Source organism: Lepidochelys kempii, chromosome 1 (genome assembly GCF_965140265.1).
Source record: "Lepidochelys kempii isolate rLepKem1 chromosome 1, rLepKem1.hap2, whole genome shotgun sequence".
Lineage (NCBI taxonomy): Eukaryota > Metazoa > Chordata > Testudines > Cheloniidae > Lepidochelys > Lepidochelys kempii.
The window spans coordinates 98,307,844-98,329,143 of NC_133256.1; the positions used below are offsets into that span (position 1 = coordinate 98,307,844).

The following is a 21,300-nucleotide window of genomic DNA, read 5'->3' on the forward strand; positions in this document are numbered from 1 at the left end:
TTGTGCTCGTCCAGCTTTTCTAAATAGTCCTGAACCACTTCTTTCTCCACAGAGGGCTGGTCACCTCCTCCGCATGCTGTGCTGCTCAGTGCAGTAGTCTGGGAGCTGACCTTGTTCATGAAGACAGAGGCAAAAAAAAGCATTGAGTATGTTAGCTTTTTCCACATCCTCTGTCACTAGGTTGCCTCCATCATTCAGTAAGGGGCCCACACTTTCCTTGATTTTCTTCTTGTTGCTAACATACCTGAAGAAACCTTCTTGTTATTCTTAACATCTCTTGCTAGCTGCAACTCCAGGTGTGATTTGGCCTTCCTGATTTCACTCCTGCATCCTCGAGCAATATTTTTTATACTCTTCCCTGGTCATTTGTCCAATCTTCCACTTCTTGTAAGCTTCTTTTTTGTGTTCAAGATCAGCAAGGATTTCACAGTTAAGCCAAGCTGGTCACCTGCCATACTTACTATTCTTTCTACACATCGGGATGGTTTGTCCCTGTAACCTCAATAAAGATTCTTTAAAATACAGCCAGCTCTCCTGGACTCCTTTCCCCCTCATGTTATTCTCCCAGGGGATCCTGCCCATCAGTTCCCTGAGGGAGTCAAAAGTCTGCTTTTCTGAAGTCCAGGGTCTGTATTCTGCTGCTCTCCTTTCTTCCCTGTGTCAGGATCCTGAACTCAACCATCTCATGGTCACTGCCTCCCAGGTTCCCATCCACTTTAGCTTCCCCTACTAATTCTTCCTGGTTTGTGAGCATAAGCACTTAATCCTTAGCTTTACATGAAGTGGCTGCTGGTACAGCACTTCAGTGAAAGGCCTTCAACTGCAGAACACAGTTTCTCTGCTGGTCTAACAGCCAACATCTGTTAACCTTCAGAACCTGATTGCCAAGCTCACCTATTTGATCAGGCTTGTGTCTGTGGGTATTTCCTAAAATTTGAGATCACTCTTTGTGGAAGGAAGGGAGGGTTGCTCGACTCCTAGTATTAACATTATTCCAAAGATAGGGAAGTTACTCAGCTTGTTGTAACTAGAGTTCTTCAAGATGTGTAGACCCTATCTGTATTCCACTGTGGGTACGCATGCACTGTATGGGTCCAGAATTGTAAAATTCTTGCATGCAGTAGTCGTTGGTCCACACTTGCGCACCTGCTCTCTTAGTGCTTCAAACTGAAATTATAAGGGGTGGCATGGACCAGCTACCTCCAGCTCCTTTTGTACAGAAAACAATCCATAGCAGAGGGGAAGGAGAGCAGGTAGTAGAATGCGGATAGGGACAACATATCTCTAAGAACTCCAGTTACAATGAGGTATGCAACTTCCCTTTCTTATTCGAGTACTGGTCCCGATGTACATTCCATTGTGGGTTACTGATAAGCATTACTCATAGAGAAGGAGGGTGTGAGGAGGATGCAGAATGTATTGCTGCCCCAAAGAATGTGTCAGTTGAGGAGTCTTGGACCAGAGCATAATGTTTCGTGAATGCGTGGCTAAAACTCGACATGGCTGCTCAGCAAATGTCAAGTGGGGGAACCTGTTGAAGTGATGACACTGAGGCTGCTTGCACCCTTGTAAAGTCAACCCTTATTCCGTGTGATGAAGAAAGCTGAGCCACCTGATAACAGAGTAGGATACAGCCAGAGAACCAACAGAGATACTCAGAGGATATAGCTTGACCTCAGTGTATAGTCTAGGTGACTTTCTGATTGGTTTCTTTCTCTGCAGGTTAAATGGCAATTCTTGTTGCACATTGAGGGAATGAATTTTCCCCTCCTTGCTAGAGGTATGGGGCTTCCGAAAGAACACAGGTGAGTGAACTGACTGGTTTATGTGAAAGTCTAAAATATCTTAAGAATGAATTTTGGGTGTAGTTGTAGCAAGACTTTGTCCTTATGGAATACTGTGTATGGTGAATCAACCATTAGGGCCTCAAGCTAATCTACCCTTCTGGCCAAGGTGACAGGAATAAGAAATATGACTTATATAGACAGATGAGACATGAGCACACAGCTAGTGATTGAAAGGGAGGCTAGGTGAGGATCAAAAGTATTAAGTTAAGGTCCCAGTGCGGGCCTGGATTCCTTACTGGCAGAAATAAAAATCGAGTAGCCATCTGATGATGGTGACATGTTGATTGTTACCAAGTGGACCTGCAGCGTATTAAGGGAGATATCTGCCATCTTGAGACCAAGAAGATAGTCTAAAATAGTGGGGATACTCATTGTTTCTGAAGATATAAGCCATTTCTGGGCCCAGATAGAGAAATGTTTCTACTTGGCTGGGTAGCATTTCATGGTGAAATCCTTTCGGCTTTTAAGAGCAAGAGCACAGTAGGCCTGATGCTCATCCAACTATCATGCCATGAGATTAAGTGCCTTGGGAATGGGTTGCCCAACACTCTCCTAGATCAAGAGATTCGGAAAGGACTGGATGTTGATAGGTGGGTGGGATGACATTCGTAGAGGACTCGGAAACCAGAATTGCCTACCTCATTTGGGGGCAAAAAGGATGACTCATGACTTGTCAAATTCTCCGTAGTACCTGAAGTAGTAGTGGGATAAGAGCGAAGGCATAGCTCAGGTGATCTGACCAAGCTAGTAGGAGAGCATCGCCTCTGGAATGCTTTCCTTGAGCTCCCCAAAGCAGCAAATGTTGCATTTCCTGTTTGTCTGGGAGACGAACAGGTCCCAAGTGGGGATTCCCCACCAAGTAAAAATTGTTGTGCACTACTGAATCGTATAATTCCCACCTACGATCGAAATGCCTGCTAAGGCTGTCTGCCAATGAGTTCTGGATTCCTGGAAAGTACAGAGCTAAAAGGAAGATGTCTGACATGAATACATGGTGAAACTGGATGAATGGTAGAAAGGCTTTGCAAACTTCTCATTCTGCCTGAAGATTTTAGAAGATTGATGTGTATTCTGGCTTCTTGTGATGTCCAAGTGCCCTGGGTCATGTGACTGTTCAGGTGGGCTCCCCAGATTATTAGGAAGACATCCATAATGATGGTCTTGTTGGGTGCGCGGGAGAGAAAGGAAACATGAACACATACTCGTTCGGGATCTTTCCACCATGTTAGTGAGGATCTCACTCTGGTGGGAATTGTTATGTTATTCATACTGTTTGCTTGGTGTATATACCATTCAAAGCCAAGCCCACATAAGCACATGAAATCATGTGTCCCGAGATAGAGGCAAATCCACACTGACATTCAAGGGTTGCACATAACCTGGTCTATCAGGTTGCTGAGGGCTGGGAGATAAACCCTTGCCCTGACTGAATCTAGGGTCACTCCTCTGAATTCTATATTCTGTGTTGGGGTCAGGATTGACTTTTCTAAGTTCACACAGACTCCTAGGGATGATAGGAGCTGAAGCATCAATGAGGTTGATGTGAAGCTTCTTGGCAATAAGAAGCCAATCATCTAGATAAGGGAAGATGGTGAAACTGCTCTGCATGCTGCTACTAGAACCACTTTGGTGGACCCTACATGGGGTTGCTAGGATGAGTTGGAGAACCCTTTATTGAAAGTGGTCAGTGCCCACCACAAACTTGCAGAATCTCTGAGGGCAGGATGAATGTCCATGTGAAAGTAAGCATCTCTCATATTTAGAGCTGTGAACCATGTGTCCTTTTCCAGGGACTGTATTATTGATGTCAATGTAATCATATGGAAATATGTTTGCAAATAAAGACACTGAGTTGACGGAGATTGAGAATGAATTACCACCCTCCCTTTTTTTGGTACCAGGAAATATGTCAAATAGAACCCCTTTCCTTCATGTTGAAGAGTTTCACTACCTGTTGGAGGAGGGAATCCTACCTCCTGATGGAGGATCCTCATGAGAATGATCTATGAAAAAGAAGTGGGAAGGGGTTTTTGGAGGGGATAGGGAGATAAAACTCTTTTATGTAGCTGGAATGATGATATCCAACAATCATGTGTCCATTACTACAGTGGTTCTCAACCTTTTCTCATCTGCAGACCCTTTTGGAAATCTCGAATGGAGGTGTGGACCCCTATGGAAATCTATTGTCTGTATTTATAGTTGAATTCTATTTAGACAGTTTTCAGTTTATGTCTTTCGCACACCCCTTTGACACAGTCCACAGTCCACCAGGGGTCTGTGAACCACATATTGAGACCACCACGTTACTACACTCCAGTTGTGGAGTAAGAGTAATAGGGAGGCCACCAAAATATATGTGGGGGTTGGTTGGGGAGGCATCACCAGTGATTCACAAATCCTGAGCAGTCCCATCAAAATTATCTTTTAGCCAGTGGGTGAAGTTGAGATGATGCTGATGCTGGAGGTGCAGGGTATCATGATTTTTGTACCCTCTGTATCTTACGAGGTGGTTCATATGACTTTGACGATAGAACTGGTGAATCATAGACTTGGTTTGCAGGGATGTTTGTGGTATTTCCCCTTTGGGGCAGGTATATATAGTCCCAAGGAATGGAGGGTTACCCTGGAGTCCTTTTAAAAGTGCAAGGACTCATCAGTCTTTTAGTAAACTTCCTTTTCTGCGTGGTCAGAAGGAAGTTCTGATAGCTCCCTTGGAGGGAGGCATGGAAAGATTCTCTACTGGATCACACTGAACCTGTGTAGTGTGCATATAGGTCCCAGCATAGTAAGTAAGGGGGATCAAAGGAGGGTTGTGGAAGTCCCCAACGCATGGTGTACCACTGGTCCTGAGGAAGGTATCTTAGTGGAGGTTGGTTCCAGGAGGCTCTCGAGCTGTTGTCTGGACTGGTGCCCTTGGAGGAGGTGATGACAGTTCCTCTGGTGATTTTAATTCTCCCAATGATGAAAAAGCTGGACCCGGTTCCATTGGTGGTACCGACAGTCCCACTAGAGGAAAGCGGCAGCTGGTAGATGGGACTGGGGGAAAGACTTCTCCCACAGCCCATATCCATTTGTGGAGTCATGATCTCTCTGGTGAAGGAAGGTCCTGATAGCAGAGAAGACTGAAGAAGAGAGAACAAAAATGTCCTTTGCTCTTCCTGGAGTATGTGGGATACTGTCTGCCCATACCATTGGAGCCAATGCAGGGAGGTTCTGTCCTGATGACATATGGGGTACTGGTGGTACTGTCTGTGGTTGAGGATCCCAACGGGTACTCTTTTTCAGGTTTCTGTTTTTTGGCTTAGGTAATATTGCTAGCGCTGGTGACTCCAGTGGGGGGCTGGTACCAACAGAGACCGTCTCTAAAGATCCTTTTAGTCATGGCTCTTAGGCTTAGAATATTCTGAGTCCATGGGGGCTGGGAACAAAGACTTAGTCAACCTGGACAGGGTCAGATCTGTCCTCTTCGATGTAGACTTAAATGGGGATCAGCTCTTATGTGTGGGAGAGTTCCCTGCCTTTCCAAAGAGATCCTGACGGAGGGTGTGTGAATGTGGATTCCCTCCCTCCTAAGTCACACCTTGTAGTAGGAGGGGTGCTCCTCACTGATTCATGATGCTATATGGGCAGGGGTCCCTTGGGTTGGGTCTGACTGGGCCTTCAATAGCCTTCTCCATGATGTGCTTTTTAAGCCAGAATTTCCATGCCTGACAGGTGAGGCTAGGGAGAAGCAACAAATACTGCACCTGGCAGAGATGTGTACTTCCTGGAAGCAGTCTAGGCAGAATTGGTGGTTGTCACTCATTGAGAAGGAGTGTGGACAGCAGAGACTGTTTTCAAAGCTCAGTGCTCTGGGCACAGTCCCATACCTGTATTGGGGTATGGGATGGTGAGGGAGCTTTGGGATGAGGAATCTAACATACTTCACTGTAAACTATTAAAAACTATTTGCAAATCTATTCTAAAACAAAAACCTTTTAAATATTTGCAGGTTGAAGGCTAAGAGAAGCAGCTGCACTGGAGGTGCTGATTCAAGCCATGCGATAAGAAGAATGAACTGGAGAGGTGATTGGTTCACCCCACACCTTACACTCTCAGTTTGAAACATGAGGAGAACAGGAGCAGACCTATGGACACTGCTTGCCAGAATTCTCTCACTCTGGGCACACGAAGTGCATGCGTATCCACAACAGAATACACATAGGCACCAGCACTTGAAGAAGTATATATTTAATTGAAGATGAAAATTCATGCACAGAGCACATTTTGTAACACACATTTTGATCAGTGCATTTATAACATTAAAATGTCTGGTTATCACTGTGTCAATGGCCCTGTTCAGGCTGTGGGAGTGACGAAGAACAATCCGGATTGGAGCACGGCAGGAAAGCCTTTTAGAAAGGCTATTGCACTGCTCCCCCCAAAGCTTCTGCTCTCCACCTGGTCTTCTCCCCACCACAGCATTCAGAGCAGCTCTTGGAAGCAAGTGGAAATAAAGATGGACACTTGTTTTCCTGTTCAGGAGAGGCCATCTGATTTCTTCTCTTTCCCTTCTTGTGATGTGGAAGAGAACAGGGCAAAATTGGGAAGCCAACCTATCTTCATTCAGAAATAAAGTACCTCTAAGTACCTTTCCCAGACAGGAGGAAGAGCTCTGTGTAGCTTGAAAGCTTGTCTCTCTCACCAACAGAAGTTGGTCCAATAAAAAAAGGTTACCTCATCCACCTTCTTTCTCTACTCTCCTGGGACTGACATGGCTACAACACCACTGCACTCAGGAAAAAAAGCCAGTAACAGGCATCTTTTCTGATTTGTAACTGCATCTTTACTTTTAACGGTTCTGGCTCCAACTGGGACACAGAAGAGGTGGTGACTCCAAAGGGAGTATTAGCAGCATTTTAAGTGCCCCAGCCTATTTAAGGACTTCACCAAGTGCCAAAGGTGGTAAGCTTCTGCCTTAACGCCCCGAAATTAGTGTGGAACTAGCAATATTCTGTAACGTTGCATGTAAAATTAAGTATGGGGATTCTAAATTTTGATTGATGGTGTAATTCTTTGAATTAGTATGAAACATCTAAATCTACACACAGTTCAACAAGCAAATTCAAATATACAATTTTTATTGAAACCTAAGCAAACTCACTCTGTGATTGTGAAAAAATCCATAAGTTCAGATGTTGAAGCCTTGTTCCAATATGTAAACAAAGCATCTAGAAAATGAAGGATTTAAAAAATAAAGTAGTTAACAACAATACTAATAAGAATGTTTTGCGCCATTGGCTCTCAACTTTGAGGTTATGATAATTCATGAAGGCCAGAAAAGGGTTTTCTGGGAGCAGACAATTGTCACAATTTTCTATAGAATTTAAAATTTCCTTTGAACCCCATCTTGTGATTTCAAAGATAGTCTTTTGAATGAATATTGCTGCATTAAATGTTTATTGAATATATAGCATACTATTGAATTAATTTGTACAGGAGTAGTTATTATATATGTGTAAAATAAAGTATGCAGACAATAGTTTATTGTGCAATTCTAAGAAAAATAGAAGACCTCTGAATAATTGAAAAAAATATGCATTTGCAGGTTTCCTATAAAGTGTTTTACACTATGTAGTTTACTTAAATATATATTTATATTTCAAAATATATAAGTCAGAGTTTAAGGCCAGAGGAAATCACTAAAAGAATATTTTTGTTTTGTTTTATTTTTTGCAATTACTGCATGTAAAATTATATTCAAATAATTATATGAAGTATTGCATGTAAAGCATGTAATAAATATTAAACATATCATTAACATTTCTAGTCTCATCCCTGACATTGCGATAAGTGAGGCTATACAATGTATGAAACTTTCAAATCACAGTGTACACATTTTTACCATTACATAAATCAAATGTGAAATTAATATCCAAGTATGTGCTGAAAGTAAGTACCTACCTTTGCTATATTTGGCAGAGAGAACTGATAAAAATTAAATTTGCATACTACAGTTCTCCGTCCTTTTGACTTAATCAAACGAAAGAAATCTGAGACGTATGGTCATAGAGGAAACCATGTGGGAAGTTTTGGAGTTGCAGGCAGAAAAATGTTCTGCACCCTTGTTTTAGGTCTCTCAGATTTTAAAGAGAGCGCCCATTTATATTATAAACTATACTTCAGCCACCTGTTATGCATTTCTTAATGTTGAGTCACTATTTTAAAACTCTGAATTAACGTTAGTTTTACATAATCTTTGAAAGTTACATGGTGACTCTGATTTCTGATAAGTGTACTGGCCAGCTCATTAATATTTTACATTATAAATATATTTAAAGTTTCTATTGTTCCAAAATACTTTCACGGAGAGCTCAACCAAATTGTTTGGACAAATACTTTATTAGCCAAAAAAATGCAGTTTTGGGTTCACCTAAACTATTTGCAAATTCAGGGCAAATAGTTACAACTGAAATGTAACCTCCCCCCTCCAAAAGAAAGCTCCATTTTGTTTTAAAATTTAACTAGATTTATTTAAAACAAACAAACAAATGGGTAAAAAATACCTGAAGAGAAAAACAAAAATATTTGACCTGAAACAAATTTTTTTTCCTTCAGATTTTTCAGTTTGGCCACTGACCTGAAAAATCAACTATTCACTCAGCTCTACTGAGATAGCCACATCACGGAAATATCTGATTGCCTCAAACTTTAATGGATTTACCCTCAGAATATGCCTGTGAAGTAGGGAAGTACGATTATTCCCATTTTACAGATAGCAACCGAGGCATAAAGAAACTAAGTGACTTGCCCAAGGTCACACAGGAAATCTATGGCACAGTAGGGAACTGAACTCAGGTCTCGCAAGTCCTATTTTAGAGCTCCAAAAACTGGACCATTCTTCCTCTCCAATACCCAATAAAAAGTCATACATTGAAGTATGCAGTGACAAATATTTGTTTACTGAGACCTTCAACTAACTATATACTATTGAAGGGAATAATTAATACTTGCGAACTACAAGTTTTCAAGTGGGACAAGTTTTCAAGTGGGACTTAATTTTATCATTCAAGTACAACAAGAAGAAATGTAAAACCATCAACTCACACATGAAAGGCCTAACAAGATATCACAGCCATTATTGAAAATAGTTTGAAAGACTGTAGATCTATAAATCAAACCCTCCATCTCGTAAACTTACAAAATTAAATAGAATCACTGTTTACCTACCATCAGACATGCTTTTTAAAATATGAAGGAAACACATGAGCAGACTTTTGATTTCTGTTTGGTCGAATTTGTCACTTCGAACTACAGAACTTCCGAAAGTGCCACAGTGCTGGTTCTGAGAATAAATAGGAGTACATTTGAGTGAAATATTTTCTTAAACCGTTAAAAACTTAATATTGAATTGCCTTGTTAACTCTTATGAAAAGAGGGGGATCTCAGACTGGAGTAATTAGCTGGATAAGAGCTGACACGGGAGCAGCCTCAGTTAGTCAGAGCACTTGTCCCATGAAGAGAGCCTTCAGAAAGCTCAGTTGCTCTCTGAAGACTTTGTATAAACGTCTCTTAGATGGAGCACCTTTAATGAGTGCTACTCAACACAGGCAGCAGAAATGCTGACCCACGACAGACACTGTTTCAGCATGTAAGTCATGTGTACCCTAAACTCTTGGGAATCTGCCATCAGAGAATCCAAAATAGAGCTGTGGAAAGCAAAATTACTGAGCTGGATATGTATCTGAGACCAAATTAAATATCCAACAGGCATGGAATAAATTAAAATAACTAAAGTGGAACTGAATGTGGAACTAGATACTGTATAATGCTAACTATGGGGAAAACAAAGATTCTGACATCACTGCTGAAGCAGTAGAAAAGGAACTGGGATGAAGCTGAGGTCATGGCTCCATGTAACCGTAATCTGAATCCAGGAAGCATGCATATAAAATTAGCAGTCACTGGTTTTCTAGCAAGCTCAGATTCGATGCTGCAGGAACATACACCTCCTGGAAGCAGGGATCTTTATAGGCAATTTTCAATGGAGAATAAAAAATTGCTCTGGCTTTTTATTAATGAAATCCTTATACAAGTGGTGAAAAATTCAAAGATGCCAAGTGATCTACTGAAAAGAAAGTTAGAAAATCAGTGGATAATTGATAGGACTAAATATTATTCTGGGGAAACATTAACAGCAGCCACATCAAGCAAAACACCGAAATAACCTGAACTGGTAGACTAGGCGGGGATTTTCAAAGGAGTTTAAGAGTCAGGTACCCAAATCCCATTGAAATTCAATGTTTGCCACTTAACTCCCCTAAATTCCTTTGAAAATTCCAGTCCAAAAACCAACTAATTAGCAGAACACTGCAAATTAAGACATTAACAAACATTAACTAAATGTTGGGTGACAGTTTTGCCATTTAGCAGCAGAATACACCTACAGAACATGTTTTCAGTTAAGGAATTTTCTTACTTACTCCAAATATATATTTTCCCCTCAGTCATATATCTTGGAAAAAAGGAAAACAAAATAATGTTTAGACTACTTAAAATAGGCACACCATAGGCTAAGGCCCCCATCCTGCCAACACTTATACCCATGCTTAAATTTAAGCATGTGAGTAGCTCCATTGACTTCAGTGGGTTTACTTGTGTGTTTAAACTGAAGCACATGCATATGCATTTGCAAGATTGGGACCTACGTGCCATTTTAATGAAACTTTTTAGTTGTTTTGGTATTTGATCCATCATATTTACAGCAGGTATAAAATGCTACAAAGCTGTGGCAAAACTCTACTGACCACACTCTTCACCCAGAGTCTTAACTATATCAAGTACAAAAACCAAAATACTACTTGTAACTGAAGAGAGAGCGCAAAATGCAACATTTTCTCTGGTAAAGCTGGAATTGTCAGAAGTGAAAAGTCCACTGTAACACGGCTGTTCTTTGCTAAGTGGCAATTTTCTTCTTCATCTTCACTAAAGCGCATAGCATGAGCAGAATGCCTCCTGCGAAGTTTCTCCCTCTGCCACACAAAGGTGGGTTAGGGTCAAGTGGAAAAAAAGTTAACATATGTTGTGAAACGCACAACAAGGTCTAAAAAAATTAAGTGTTAACATCAGCTAAAATCAGACATGAATGAATACCTCACAGTTACGGCAGCTTTTTGATTTGTAATTGGCTTAAAGTAAAATGATTTAAAACACTCAGATCAATCTAGCAGTGTCCTCCACTTGGCATAGGTGGGAGTCTTAACAATTTAATTATATCTGTTCTAAACAGATTTAGTTAAATGGTGCACAAATGGTATGAAGATTAGCCCTTACTCACTTTTGAAAATCCCACTCTAGGTGATTTGGGATCATTCCTACTGAAAATCAGTGGGACTTTTACTCCTATGTCGCTTACGTACTTTTGAAAATCCCACCCTAAATTTTCTGTTCTGCTTTATTGAATGCAAAACTTAAGATGTTTCTTTTAGTAGATCAGAGTGCCCTTATCCAGCACAGAAAACAGTAATAACTATTTTCTAAAAATGTTTCTTTTAATAAAAACATCTGTTCACATATTCTATAAATTATTTTGATGATGTATGCAGTGCAAGATAGCTAGTCCACATGGTAACTACTTTTTATTTTGCAATTAACAATTTCATGTATCGTAACACTGTCAAATGATGTTATTTCATGTTTTTATCAGTGCTGACATTCAGAATGCAATTCAACTCCTAAGGGAGTTAGTGCAAGACGACTTCTATTGACTCCAATGGGAGCTGGACTGATTTCTTACTATGTAGTAGACGGTTTCCTAATGACATTGAATTACATTTGTTAACGTGAAGACTTAATTATTTTTTACCTTGTCAAGAGAATTGTTCTTGTCACTGTGTCTTTCTGGGAAGCTGTTTCCGGAATCTGTACTTATAAGAGACCCTCTTGAGTCAGCATGTCTTACACAATTAACATTTGGAGTCGATGAGGTATATGGGGAAGCTAAATAAAAACATGAAAGACACACATATGAGAGAGAAAATACTATAGAGATTACTAATGGAGGACTATTTTCAAAGTTCAGTGCAAATTTTTAAAAAGTTAAGTCTGTCTTCTTTCAGTAAAGTTGATAAAATCTTAATTGCAATGCATTTAAAAAAGAGCCTTGTCGCTAAAAGCTGCGTAGTGTAATCAAGCTCTAGAGGTGTGCATACCCATGTGTCTGAGCCTGGAATCATTTAGCCAGCAGCATCTGTTAGAGGCTGCACATTTGGCCTGCATACCCTCCTGCCCCGCAGCCCATGGGCATAAAGGATGGAGTACCGCAAATGCCACTCAGTTCCTTCACCAATACTGAAATCCAGAAGGAGGACTCTATGCCAGTGGGGAAGAAGAGCCATAGTGCAGTCCATGTGGACAAAGGCATCTTAAAGAACTGCAGCTACTGTGAGGTAAGTAATCTCTTTCTTCTTTGAGCATTTCTCCACACAGACTATCTAAATGATGACTGCAAGACAGCCCTGCCAAACTGAGCATCTGGTCGAGAAGCTGTGTTAGTAAAATGTATAAGTAGAATGCCATGTAGGTGCTCTACAGAGTTCCAAGACAGGAGCACCTCTAACACATCCTGAGAGATGTTGCTTGATCCCTGCGGAGTGCACCCTAATTGAAAAGGGAACGGGAAACTTTTTCACAGTATAAGAAACCTAAACACAGAAATTTTGGATGTGATCTAAGCATAAAACTCTGTCCTTATAGACAACCACATACGGAGACCCAGCCATCAAAACTTGTGGGCTTGTCTTCATGTACAGCACTACAGGGGTGTAGCTGCGCTGCTGTTGCTCTTAAGTGAAGATGCTCCTGTGCCAATGGGAAAGCTAAGTTAATCCACCTCTCCAAAAGGGAGGAGCTATGTCAACGGGAGATGCTCCCCTGTGGACATAGCGCTGTCTACATGGGGGGTTAGCCCAGTATACCGATGTCACTCAGGGGGCATGGATTTTTCACACCCCTCAGTGATGCAGTTATACTGACATAGATGTGTAGTGTAGAGCTGGTCTGCAACTCCATCAGAATACATGCTGAAGTGACAGCCACTAAAAATTCTGCCTTAATAGAAAAGTGTTACAAAGAACATGTTAAAGGTTGGAAAGAAGGCTCCATTAAAGACATTAATACCATATTCAAGCACAAGAAAGGAAAGGAATCTAACCAGGGTTAACAAATGAACCAGCCCCTTTAAGGGCTTGGAAATTGTAGAGTTAATAGTTGAGAAAAAAACAAAAACAAAAAAACCCCTGAATAGCCACTTAACCGAGCAATAAAAAAACCTATAAACAGCTGCTGAATGCACTTTAACAGAACTGAGAAACCACAACGTTTCAAGGATAATAGATTGTCTAAAATAGTTGAGACAGAAGAGTTCTCTGACTAGATCATACTGAAAAATGCCTCCACTTACATATAGATATATACACACACACCTGTCTTGTAGAGGCTTTCCTAACAGGAATGAAGACTTGAATAGCCAGTGAGCAGTACTTCTCAAGCAGAGTCAGCCAGCTAGCCTCCATGCTGTCAAGTGCAGAGTTTTTGGGTCTGAGTCCAGCACCAGTCTCTGATTTTAAGAAAGGATATTTGGAAAGATGGGGAACCAAAGACGGACAAACTGAAAGGTGAATTATATTGGGAAACCAAAACTGATGGGCCCAAGTCGGAGCTTGTCCTGAGCCTTACCCTGACAAACTTTTCTGAGAATTAACAGGATGAGGAGAAAAAAAGGCAAAACATGCTGTATGATCCCACAGAATCAGATCTGCATCTGCAAAAGACTTTGGACTCATTCCTCCTATTGAGCAATGTATGGAATATTTCTTATCATATGTAGCAAATATGTCCATTGAGGGAACTTCCCAATCCTGAAACATTGGATTCAAAATGGAGTCTTTTAGCTCCCATTCATTGCAGATGGAGTCTTTCCTGCTCAGATCATCTGTCCTAAATTGTCCTGTACGCCTGGGTAGACGAAATGCCAACAGGTTGATATGATGACTACACCATTCCACAAGAGAATTGATTACCAATAGAGGCGAAGATCTTGCAACCGTCAAATGTTTATATAATTCATTGCTGTCTTATTATCTGTTAGGATCTGAACAGTGGTGTTCTGGAGCATGGACAGACACGCTTTGCAAGGTAGAAGAATGGCTCTCAACTCCAATATGTTTAACTGCAATTCCTCCTGGGACCATAGGCTGTGGGCCTGAAATTTGCCTAGGTGTAAACTCCATCATTGCTTGGATGTATCCTTGAGAGTAGTCTGATGGAGAAGCTGAAAGAAAAAACTCACTGGGACACACAAAGGTGAGTCCATCCACCAATGAAGAGATGCCAGCACCTTTGGAAGTATCACTACAAGAAGGCATAGTTTGTATCTGACTGGGTGATAAACTGGTCTTCATAGAATCATAGAATATCAGGGTTGGAAGGGACCCCTGAAGGTCATCTAGTCCAACCCCCTGCTCAAAGCAGGACCAATTCCCAGTTAAATCATCCCAGCCAGGGCTTTGTCAAGCCTGACCTTAAAAACCTCTAAGGAAGGAGATTCTACCACCTCCCTAGGTAACGCATTCCAGTGTTTCACCACCCTCTTAGTGAAAAAGTTTTTCCTAATATCCAATCTAAACCTTCCCCACTGCAACTTGAGACCATTACTCCTCGTTCTGTCATCTGCTACCATTGAGAACAGTCTAGAGCCATCCTCTTTGGAACCCCCTTTCAGGTAGTTGAAAGCAGCTATCAAATCCCCCCTCATTCTTCTCTTCTGCAGGCTAAACAATCCCAGCTCCCTCAGCCTCTCCTCATAACTCATGTGTTCCAGTCCCCTAATCATTTTTGTTGCCCTTCGCTGGACTCTCTCCAATTTATCCACATCCTTCTTGAAGTGTGGGGCCCAAAACTGGACACAGTACTCCAGATGAGGCCTCACCAATGTCGAATAGAGGGGAACGATCACGTCCCTCGATCTGCTCGCTATGCCCCTACTTATACATCCCAAAATGCCATTGGCCTTCTTGGCAACAAGGGCACACTGCTGACTCATATCCAGCTTCTCGTCCACTGTCACCCCTAGGTCCTTTTCCGCAGAACTGCTGCCTAGCCATTCGGTCCCTAGTCTGTAGCTGTGCATTGGGTTCTTCCGTCTTAACCACCCCTGAAGGGGGCAAAGGTGCAGTCTTGCATACAAAGTCACAACATCAACACTTCTGGGAGAAGGAATCAGAGCAGATCTGTATTAGATTTCTTTTGTCAAACTGAGATGTTGATAAAGCTAAAATTTATAATAAATATCTTCCAAGCTGAATACAAATGTTCTCAGGGGCAGCAAACTTTGATAGTCTGGGAACAAGTGAACAGAGAGATTTTTCAATCCCTGAGTTAAATTAGAAAAAGTATTGTTAAACCACATAAAGGATATCTGTAAGAACAGCCACTTCAGGAAGACCAAGTTTATACTAGATTGTGGGGAATCTTGAGGTATGATGTTACTGAGGGAAGTATCAAGAACAGATGCCCTGCCTCCGGACCCCCACCCCTGCACCCAAACCACCCCACTACTGAGCTCCATGCACTCAAATCCTTACCCTTACGAGCCTCACTCCCCTGCACCACCCTGAGCCCCCACATCAAGACCCCCATGCTACTGACCCCCAATTATCTGCACCCAGACCCCCAAGGGGGCTCCAGATGCAGAGCTTGAGGGTCAATGGGGTGGGGTTTGGTGGGGATGTCTGAGTATAGGAAGTCTGGATGCATGGGGGTTGGGCAGATGGGGAAGCAGTTCCCTGTATAGTGACCCCTTCCCGCCGCAGCTGAGGAGCAATGGGGACAGAAAGCAGGGGAGGATGCTGAGCTTCCTGCAGCTGGGGGAGGTTTCTGGGGGTGGGTGTGACACAGCCCTAGCCACTCCTTGCAGGCGAAGAGGAAGTCCTGTCCTCTCCTGCCTCCAGCCCAGCTGGGACAAGCAGCTGATCCTGGCTCAGGGTAGGAGCTATTGGCTGGGGTCTACCTTTCCGCCAGCTGGTGCATGACTGCTCTTGCAGCTTCCCTTTGCTTCCCTGTCAGAAAGTCATTTTTCTGCGGGGAAGCAAAGAAATCTACGGGGACATGAATTACAGTGGCGCAGAATTCCCTCAGTAGTAAATATTAGAGGCTCAACATCAAGCTATCCTGATGCAGAGGAAAGATAAGAAGTGCCACAAGAGGCTGAAGTGACTGTTGAAGAACTTTTTTTAGCTACCTAAAACTCAAAAGGGATACATAAAAGGAAATCGAAGGAGGGACATGTCATCACAGAGGTATACATGGGAATAGCAGCAGTATGTAGGGACAAAATCAGGAAAGCCAAGGCAAAGAATGAGTTATAGCTGGCAAAAGATGTTAGAGACAACAGGAAGGGGTTCTTCAAATGTGTCAAACTAAAAAGAAAGATCAAGGACAGTGCGGGTCTGCTGCTCATTGGAGAGAGTGGGCTGGTAACAGAAGATGATAGGAAGGTAGAGCTGCTCAATGCCTACTTTGCTTCAGTCTTCTCACAAAAAATAATATGTGACCAAAGGACTACTGAAGTTACCATAGGCAATAAAGGGGAAGGGATGCAGATCGCGATACGTAAAGAACACGTGAGAAATCTTCTGACTAATTTAAATGAATTCAAATCAATGGGATTGGATGCTACTCATCCAACAGTACTGAAGGAATTAGCTGAAGAAATCTCAGAGCCACTGAGATATTTACAAACTCATGGATGACAGGAGAAGTCCGAGAGGTCTGGAGACCTAATGTAGTGCCCATCTTTTAAAAGGGGGAAAAGGAGAAGCCAGGGAACTACAGACCAGTGACCCTGACTTTGATACCTGGGAAGCTACTACTCAATGTATAAAACATTAAATTTGCAAATACCTGGAAGATGAAGGAGTAATCACTAGCAGCCAGCATGGATTTACCAAGAATAAATAATTCCAAATCAGCTTGATTTCCTTCTTTGATAGGGTATCTCATTTGGTGGATAGGGGAATTGTGGTGGGCATAATATAACCTGGACTTCAGCAAGGCTTTTGACACAGTCCCACATAACATTCTGAAAAGCAAGCTGGAGAAATGTGGGCAGAACTACCATTAAGTCGATACATAATTGGTTAAACAACCACAAACAAAGAGTAGCTATTAATGGAATGAGGTCAGATTGGAGGGAGATCTCAAGTGGGGTTCCACAGGGATCTGTTCTGGGTCTGGTGTTATTTCACTTCTTTATTAATGACCTGGATGTAGGTGTAGAGAGCATACTGATCAAGTCTGCAGATGACACAAAACTAGGGGGATTGCCAATACTTTGGAGGATAGACCTAAAATTCAGAGGGATCTTGATAAATTGGAGAACTGGGATATAGACAACAACATGAAATTCAAGACAAATGTAAAGTGGTACGCTTAGGGAAGAAAAACCAAAGGAACAAATACAGAATGAGGGGAAACTGGCTTGGCAGCAGCACTGCTGAGATAGATCTGGGAGTTGTGATGGATCACAACCTCAACATGAGCCAGCAATGTGATGCTGTTGCAAGAAAAGCAACTGCAATTTTAGGTTGCATTAAGAGAGGCATAGCATGCAAGTCACAGGAGGTGATAGTACCACTTTACTTGGAGCTGGTTAGGCCTGAGCTGGAATACTGAGTCCAGTTGTGGTCAACGACATATAGAAAGGATGTAGAGAAACTGGAAAGGATACAGAGGCGAACAACAAAGACAATCAAAGGGATGGAATGCAAGCCATATGAGCAAAGACTGAAGGAACTGGGTATGTTAAGTTTGGAAAAGAGGAGATTAAGGGGGGATATGAGAGCAGTCTTCAGATATTTGAAAGGCTGCCATAAAAAAGATGGATAAAAGTTGTTCTCTTCTGCCACAGAGGGCAAGGCAAGAGACAATGGGTTCAAACTGCAGCATAGCAGATTTAAATTTAATTTCTGGAAAAAATTCCTAACTGTAAGAACAGCAGGACAATGGAACAAACTCCCTCGGGAGGTTGTGGGAGCTTTTTCACTGAAAACTTCAAAGGAGGCTGTATAGCCATCTGTCTTGGATGGTTTAGACACAATAAATCCTGCATCCTGGCAGTGGGTTAGACTAGATGACCCTTGAGGTCCCTTTTAACCCTGTGATTCTATGATTCCCAAAATAATCTGAAACTAGCTGTGGGGAGCCAGGAAATACACCTATGGCACATAAAATGGGAAAACAATTGTGGAAGCAAACAAGTAGTAATTCATCTAAATGACTATCTTCTATCATTATCTCCTGAAAGTGGGGATTTGGCACCCATCCCCAGGAAGGGACAAGACTCAGCGCTGCTTCCTCTTTTCTCCTCAGCAGCATAAAAAAAGAGGCAGGCAAAACCTGATGGTTTAGGTGCCAAAAATTCCAAGTCCATTTAGGCAGAACTCACGCTCCCCACAGCTATCTGGCAGGTTTCAGGGTAGCAGCTGTGCTAGTCTGTATTTGCAAAAAGAAAAGAAGGACTTGTGGCACCTTAGAGACTAACAAATTTATTTGAGCATAAGCTTTCGTGAGCTACGGCTCACTTCATCGGATGCATTCAGTGGAAAATACAGTGGGGAGATTTATATACACAGAAAACGTGAAACAATGGGTGTTACCATACACACTGTAATGACAGTGATCAGGTAAGGTGAGCTATTACCAGCAGGAGAGCAGGGGAAGGGGGGAGACGACCTTTTGTAGTGATAATCAAGGTTGGCCATTTCCAGCAGTTGACAAGAACGTCTGAGGAACAGCGGGGGCGGGGGGCAGGAATAAACATAGGGAAATAGTTTTACTTTGTTTAATGACCCATCCACTCCCAGTCTTTATTCAAGCCTTCCACACAAACTTCCTCGTGGCTGGACTTTACAAAAACTAGACAAGCCATTTACAACACACACTTTGCTTCTCTACAGAAGAAAAAGGACACTAAACTATCTAAACTACTACATGCCACAAGGGGCCACAACAGTGGTTCTCTTAACCCACCCAGCAATATTGTTAATCTATCCAACTATACTCTTAGCTCAGCAGAAGAATCTGACCTATCTCGGGGCTGCTCCTTCTGCCCCTCCACACCCATGAACGTGATACAGTTCTGTGGTGACCTAGAATCCTATTTTCGATGTCTCCGACTCAAGGAATATTTCCAACACACCTCTGAACAACATACTAACCCACAGAGACCTTCCTACCAAGACCACAAAAAGAAGGATTCTGGGTGGACTCCTCCTGAAGGTCGAAACAACAGACTGGACTTCTACATAGAGTGCTTCTGCCAACGTGCACGGGCTGAAATTGTGGAAAAGCAGCATCACTTGCCCCATAACCTCAGCTGTCGGGAACACAATGCCATCCACAGCCTCAGAAACAACTCTGACATCATAATCTAAAAGGCTGACAAAGGAGGTGCTGTCGTCATCATGAATAGGTTGGAAAATGAACAAGAGGCTGCTAGGCAGCTCTCCAACACCACTTTCTACAAGCCATTACCCTCTGATCCCACTGAGGGTTACCAAAAGAAACTACATCATCTGCTCAAGAAACTCCCTGAAAAAGCACAAGAACAAATCCGCACAGACACACCCCTGGAACCCCGACCTGGGGTATTCTATCTGCTACCCAAGATCCATAAACCTGGAAATCCTGGATGCCCCATCATCTCAGGCATTGGCACACTGACAGCAGGATTGTCTGGCTATGTAGACTCCCTCCTCAGGCCCTACGCTACCAGCACTCCCAGCTGTCTTCAATACACCACTGACTTCCTGAGGAAACTACAATCCATCGGTGATCTTCCTGAAAACACCATCCTGGCCACTATGGATGTAGAAGCCCTCTACATCAACATTCCACACAAAGATGGACTACAAGCCATCAGGAACACTATCCCCGATAATGTCACGGCTAACCTGGTGGCTGAACTTTGTGACTTTGTCCTCACCCATAACTATTTCACATTTGGGGACAATGTATACCTTCAAATCAGCGGCACTGCTATGGGTACCCGCATGGCCCCACAGTATGCCAACATTTTTATGGCTGACATAGAACAACGCTTCCTCAGCTCTCGTCCCCTAATGCCCCTACTCTACTTGCGCTACATTGATGACATCTTCATCATCTGGACCCACAGAAAAGAAGCCATTGAGGAATTCCACCATGATTTCAACAATTTCCATCCCACCATCAACCTCAGCCTGGACCATTCCACACAAGAGATCCACTTCCTGGACACTATGGTGCTAATAAGCGATGGTCACATAACCACCACCCTATACCGGAAATCTACTGACCGCTACGCCTACCTACATGCCTCCAGCTTTCATTCAGACCACACCACACGATCCATGTCTACAGCCAAGCTCTACAATACAACTGCATTTGCTCCAACCCCTCAGACAGAGACAAGCACCTACAAGATCTCTATTAAGCATTCTTACAACTACAATACCCACCTGCTGAAGTGAAGAAACAGATTGACAGAGTCAGGTGAGTACCCAGAAGTCACCTACTACAGGACAGGCCCAACAAAGAAAAGAACAGAACGCCACTAGCCATCACCTTCAGCCCCCAACTAAAACCTCTCCAACGCATCATCAAGGATCTACAACATATCCTGAAGGATGACCCATCACTCTCACAGATCTTGGGAGACAGGCCAGTCCTTGCTTACAGACAGCCCCCAAATCTGAAGCAAATACTCACCAGCAACCACGCACCACACAACAGAACCACGAACCCAGGAACCTATCCTTGCAACAAAGCCCGTTGCCAACTGTGTCCACATATCTATTCAGGGGAAGCCATCATAGGGCCTAATCACATCAGCCACCCTATCAGAGGCTCGTTCACCTGCACATCTACCAATGTGATATATGCCATCATGTGCCAGCAATGCCCCTCTGCCATGTACACTGGCCAAACTGGACAGTCTCTACGTAAAAGAATCAATGGACAAATCAGACATCAAGAATTATAAGATTCAAAAACCAGTCGGAGAACACTTCAATCTCTTTGGTCACTCGATTACAGACCTAAAAGTGGCAATTCTTCAACAAAAAAATCTTCAAAAACAGACTCCAATGAGAGACTGCTGAATTGGAATTAATTTGCAAACTGGATACAATTAACTTAGTCTTGAATAAAGACTGGGAGTGGATGGGTCATTACACAAAGTAAAACTATTTCCCCATGTTTATTCCCCCCCCCGCTGTTCCTCAGACATTCTTGTGATTATCAAAGTGGACCATTTCCAGCAGTTGACTACAAAATGCACTACCCACCCCCCCAGCTCTTCTGCTGGTAATAGCTCACCTTACCTGATCACTCTCCATACAGTGTGTATGGTAACACCCATTGTTTCATGTTCTCT

At 42.6% G+C, this 21,300-nt stretch overlaps 1 protein-coding gene across 22 annotated transcripts in view; it reads right to left on the reverse strand.

The window, feature by feature from the left end:
- DOCK9 (dedicator of cytokinesis 9) overlaps positions 1-21,300 on the reverse strand; it is a 336,209-nt gene that overhangs the window by 81,530 nt on the left and 233,379 nt on the right. For all 22 annotated transcript variants that reach the window (XR_012159418.1, XM_073348476.1, XM_073348510.1 and 19 more), the window contains 3 exons: positions 11,692-11,825; positions 9,057-9,171; positions 6,991-7,057 (listed from right to left, as the gene is read on the reverse strand). Coding sequence is in view for 21 of the 22 variants with exons in the window: in XM_073348476.1 (XP_073204577.1) it covers positions 6,991-7,057; positions 9,057-9,171; positions 11,692-11,825 (316 nt within the window). In the remaining variant the exon portion in view is untranslated. The remainder of the gene's footprint in view (positions 1-6,990; positions 7,058-9,056; positions 9,172-11,691; positions 11,826-21,300) is intronic.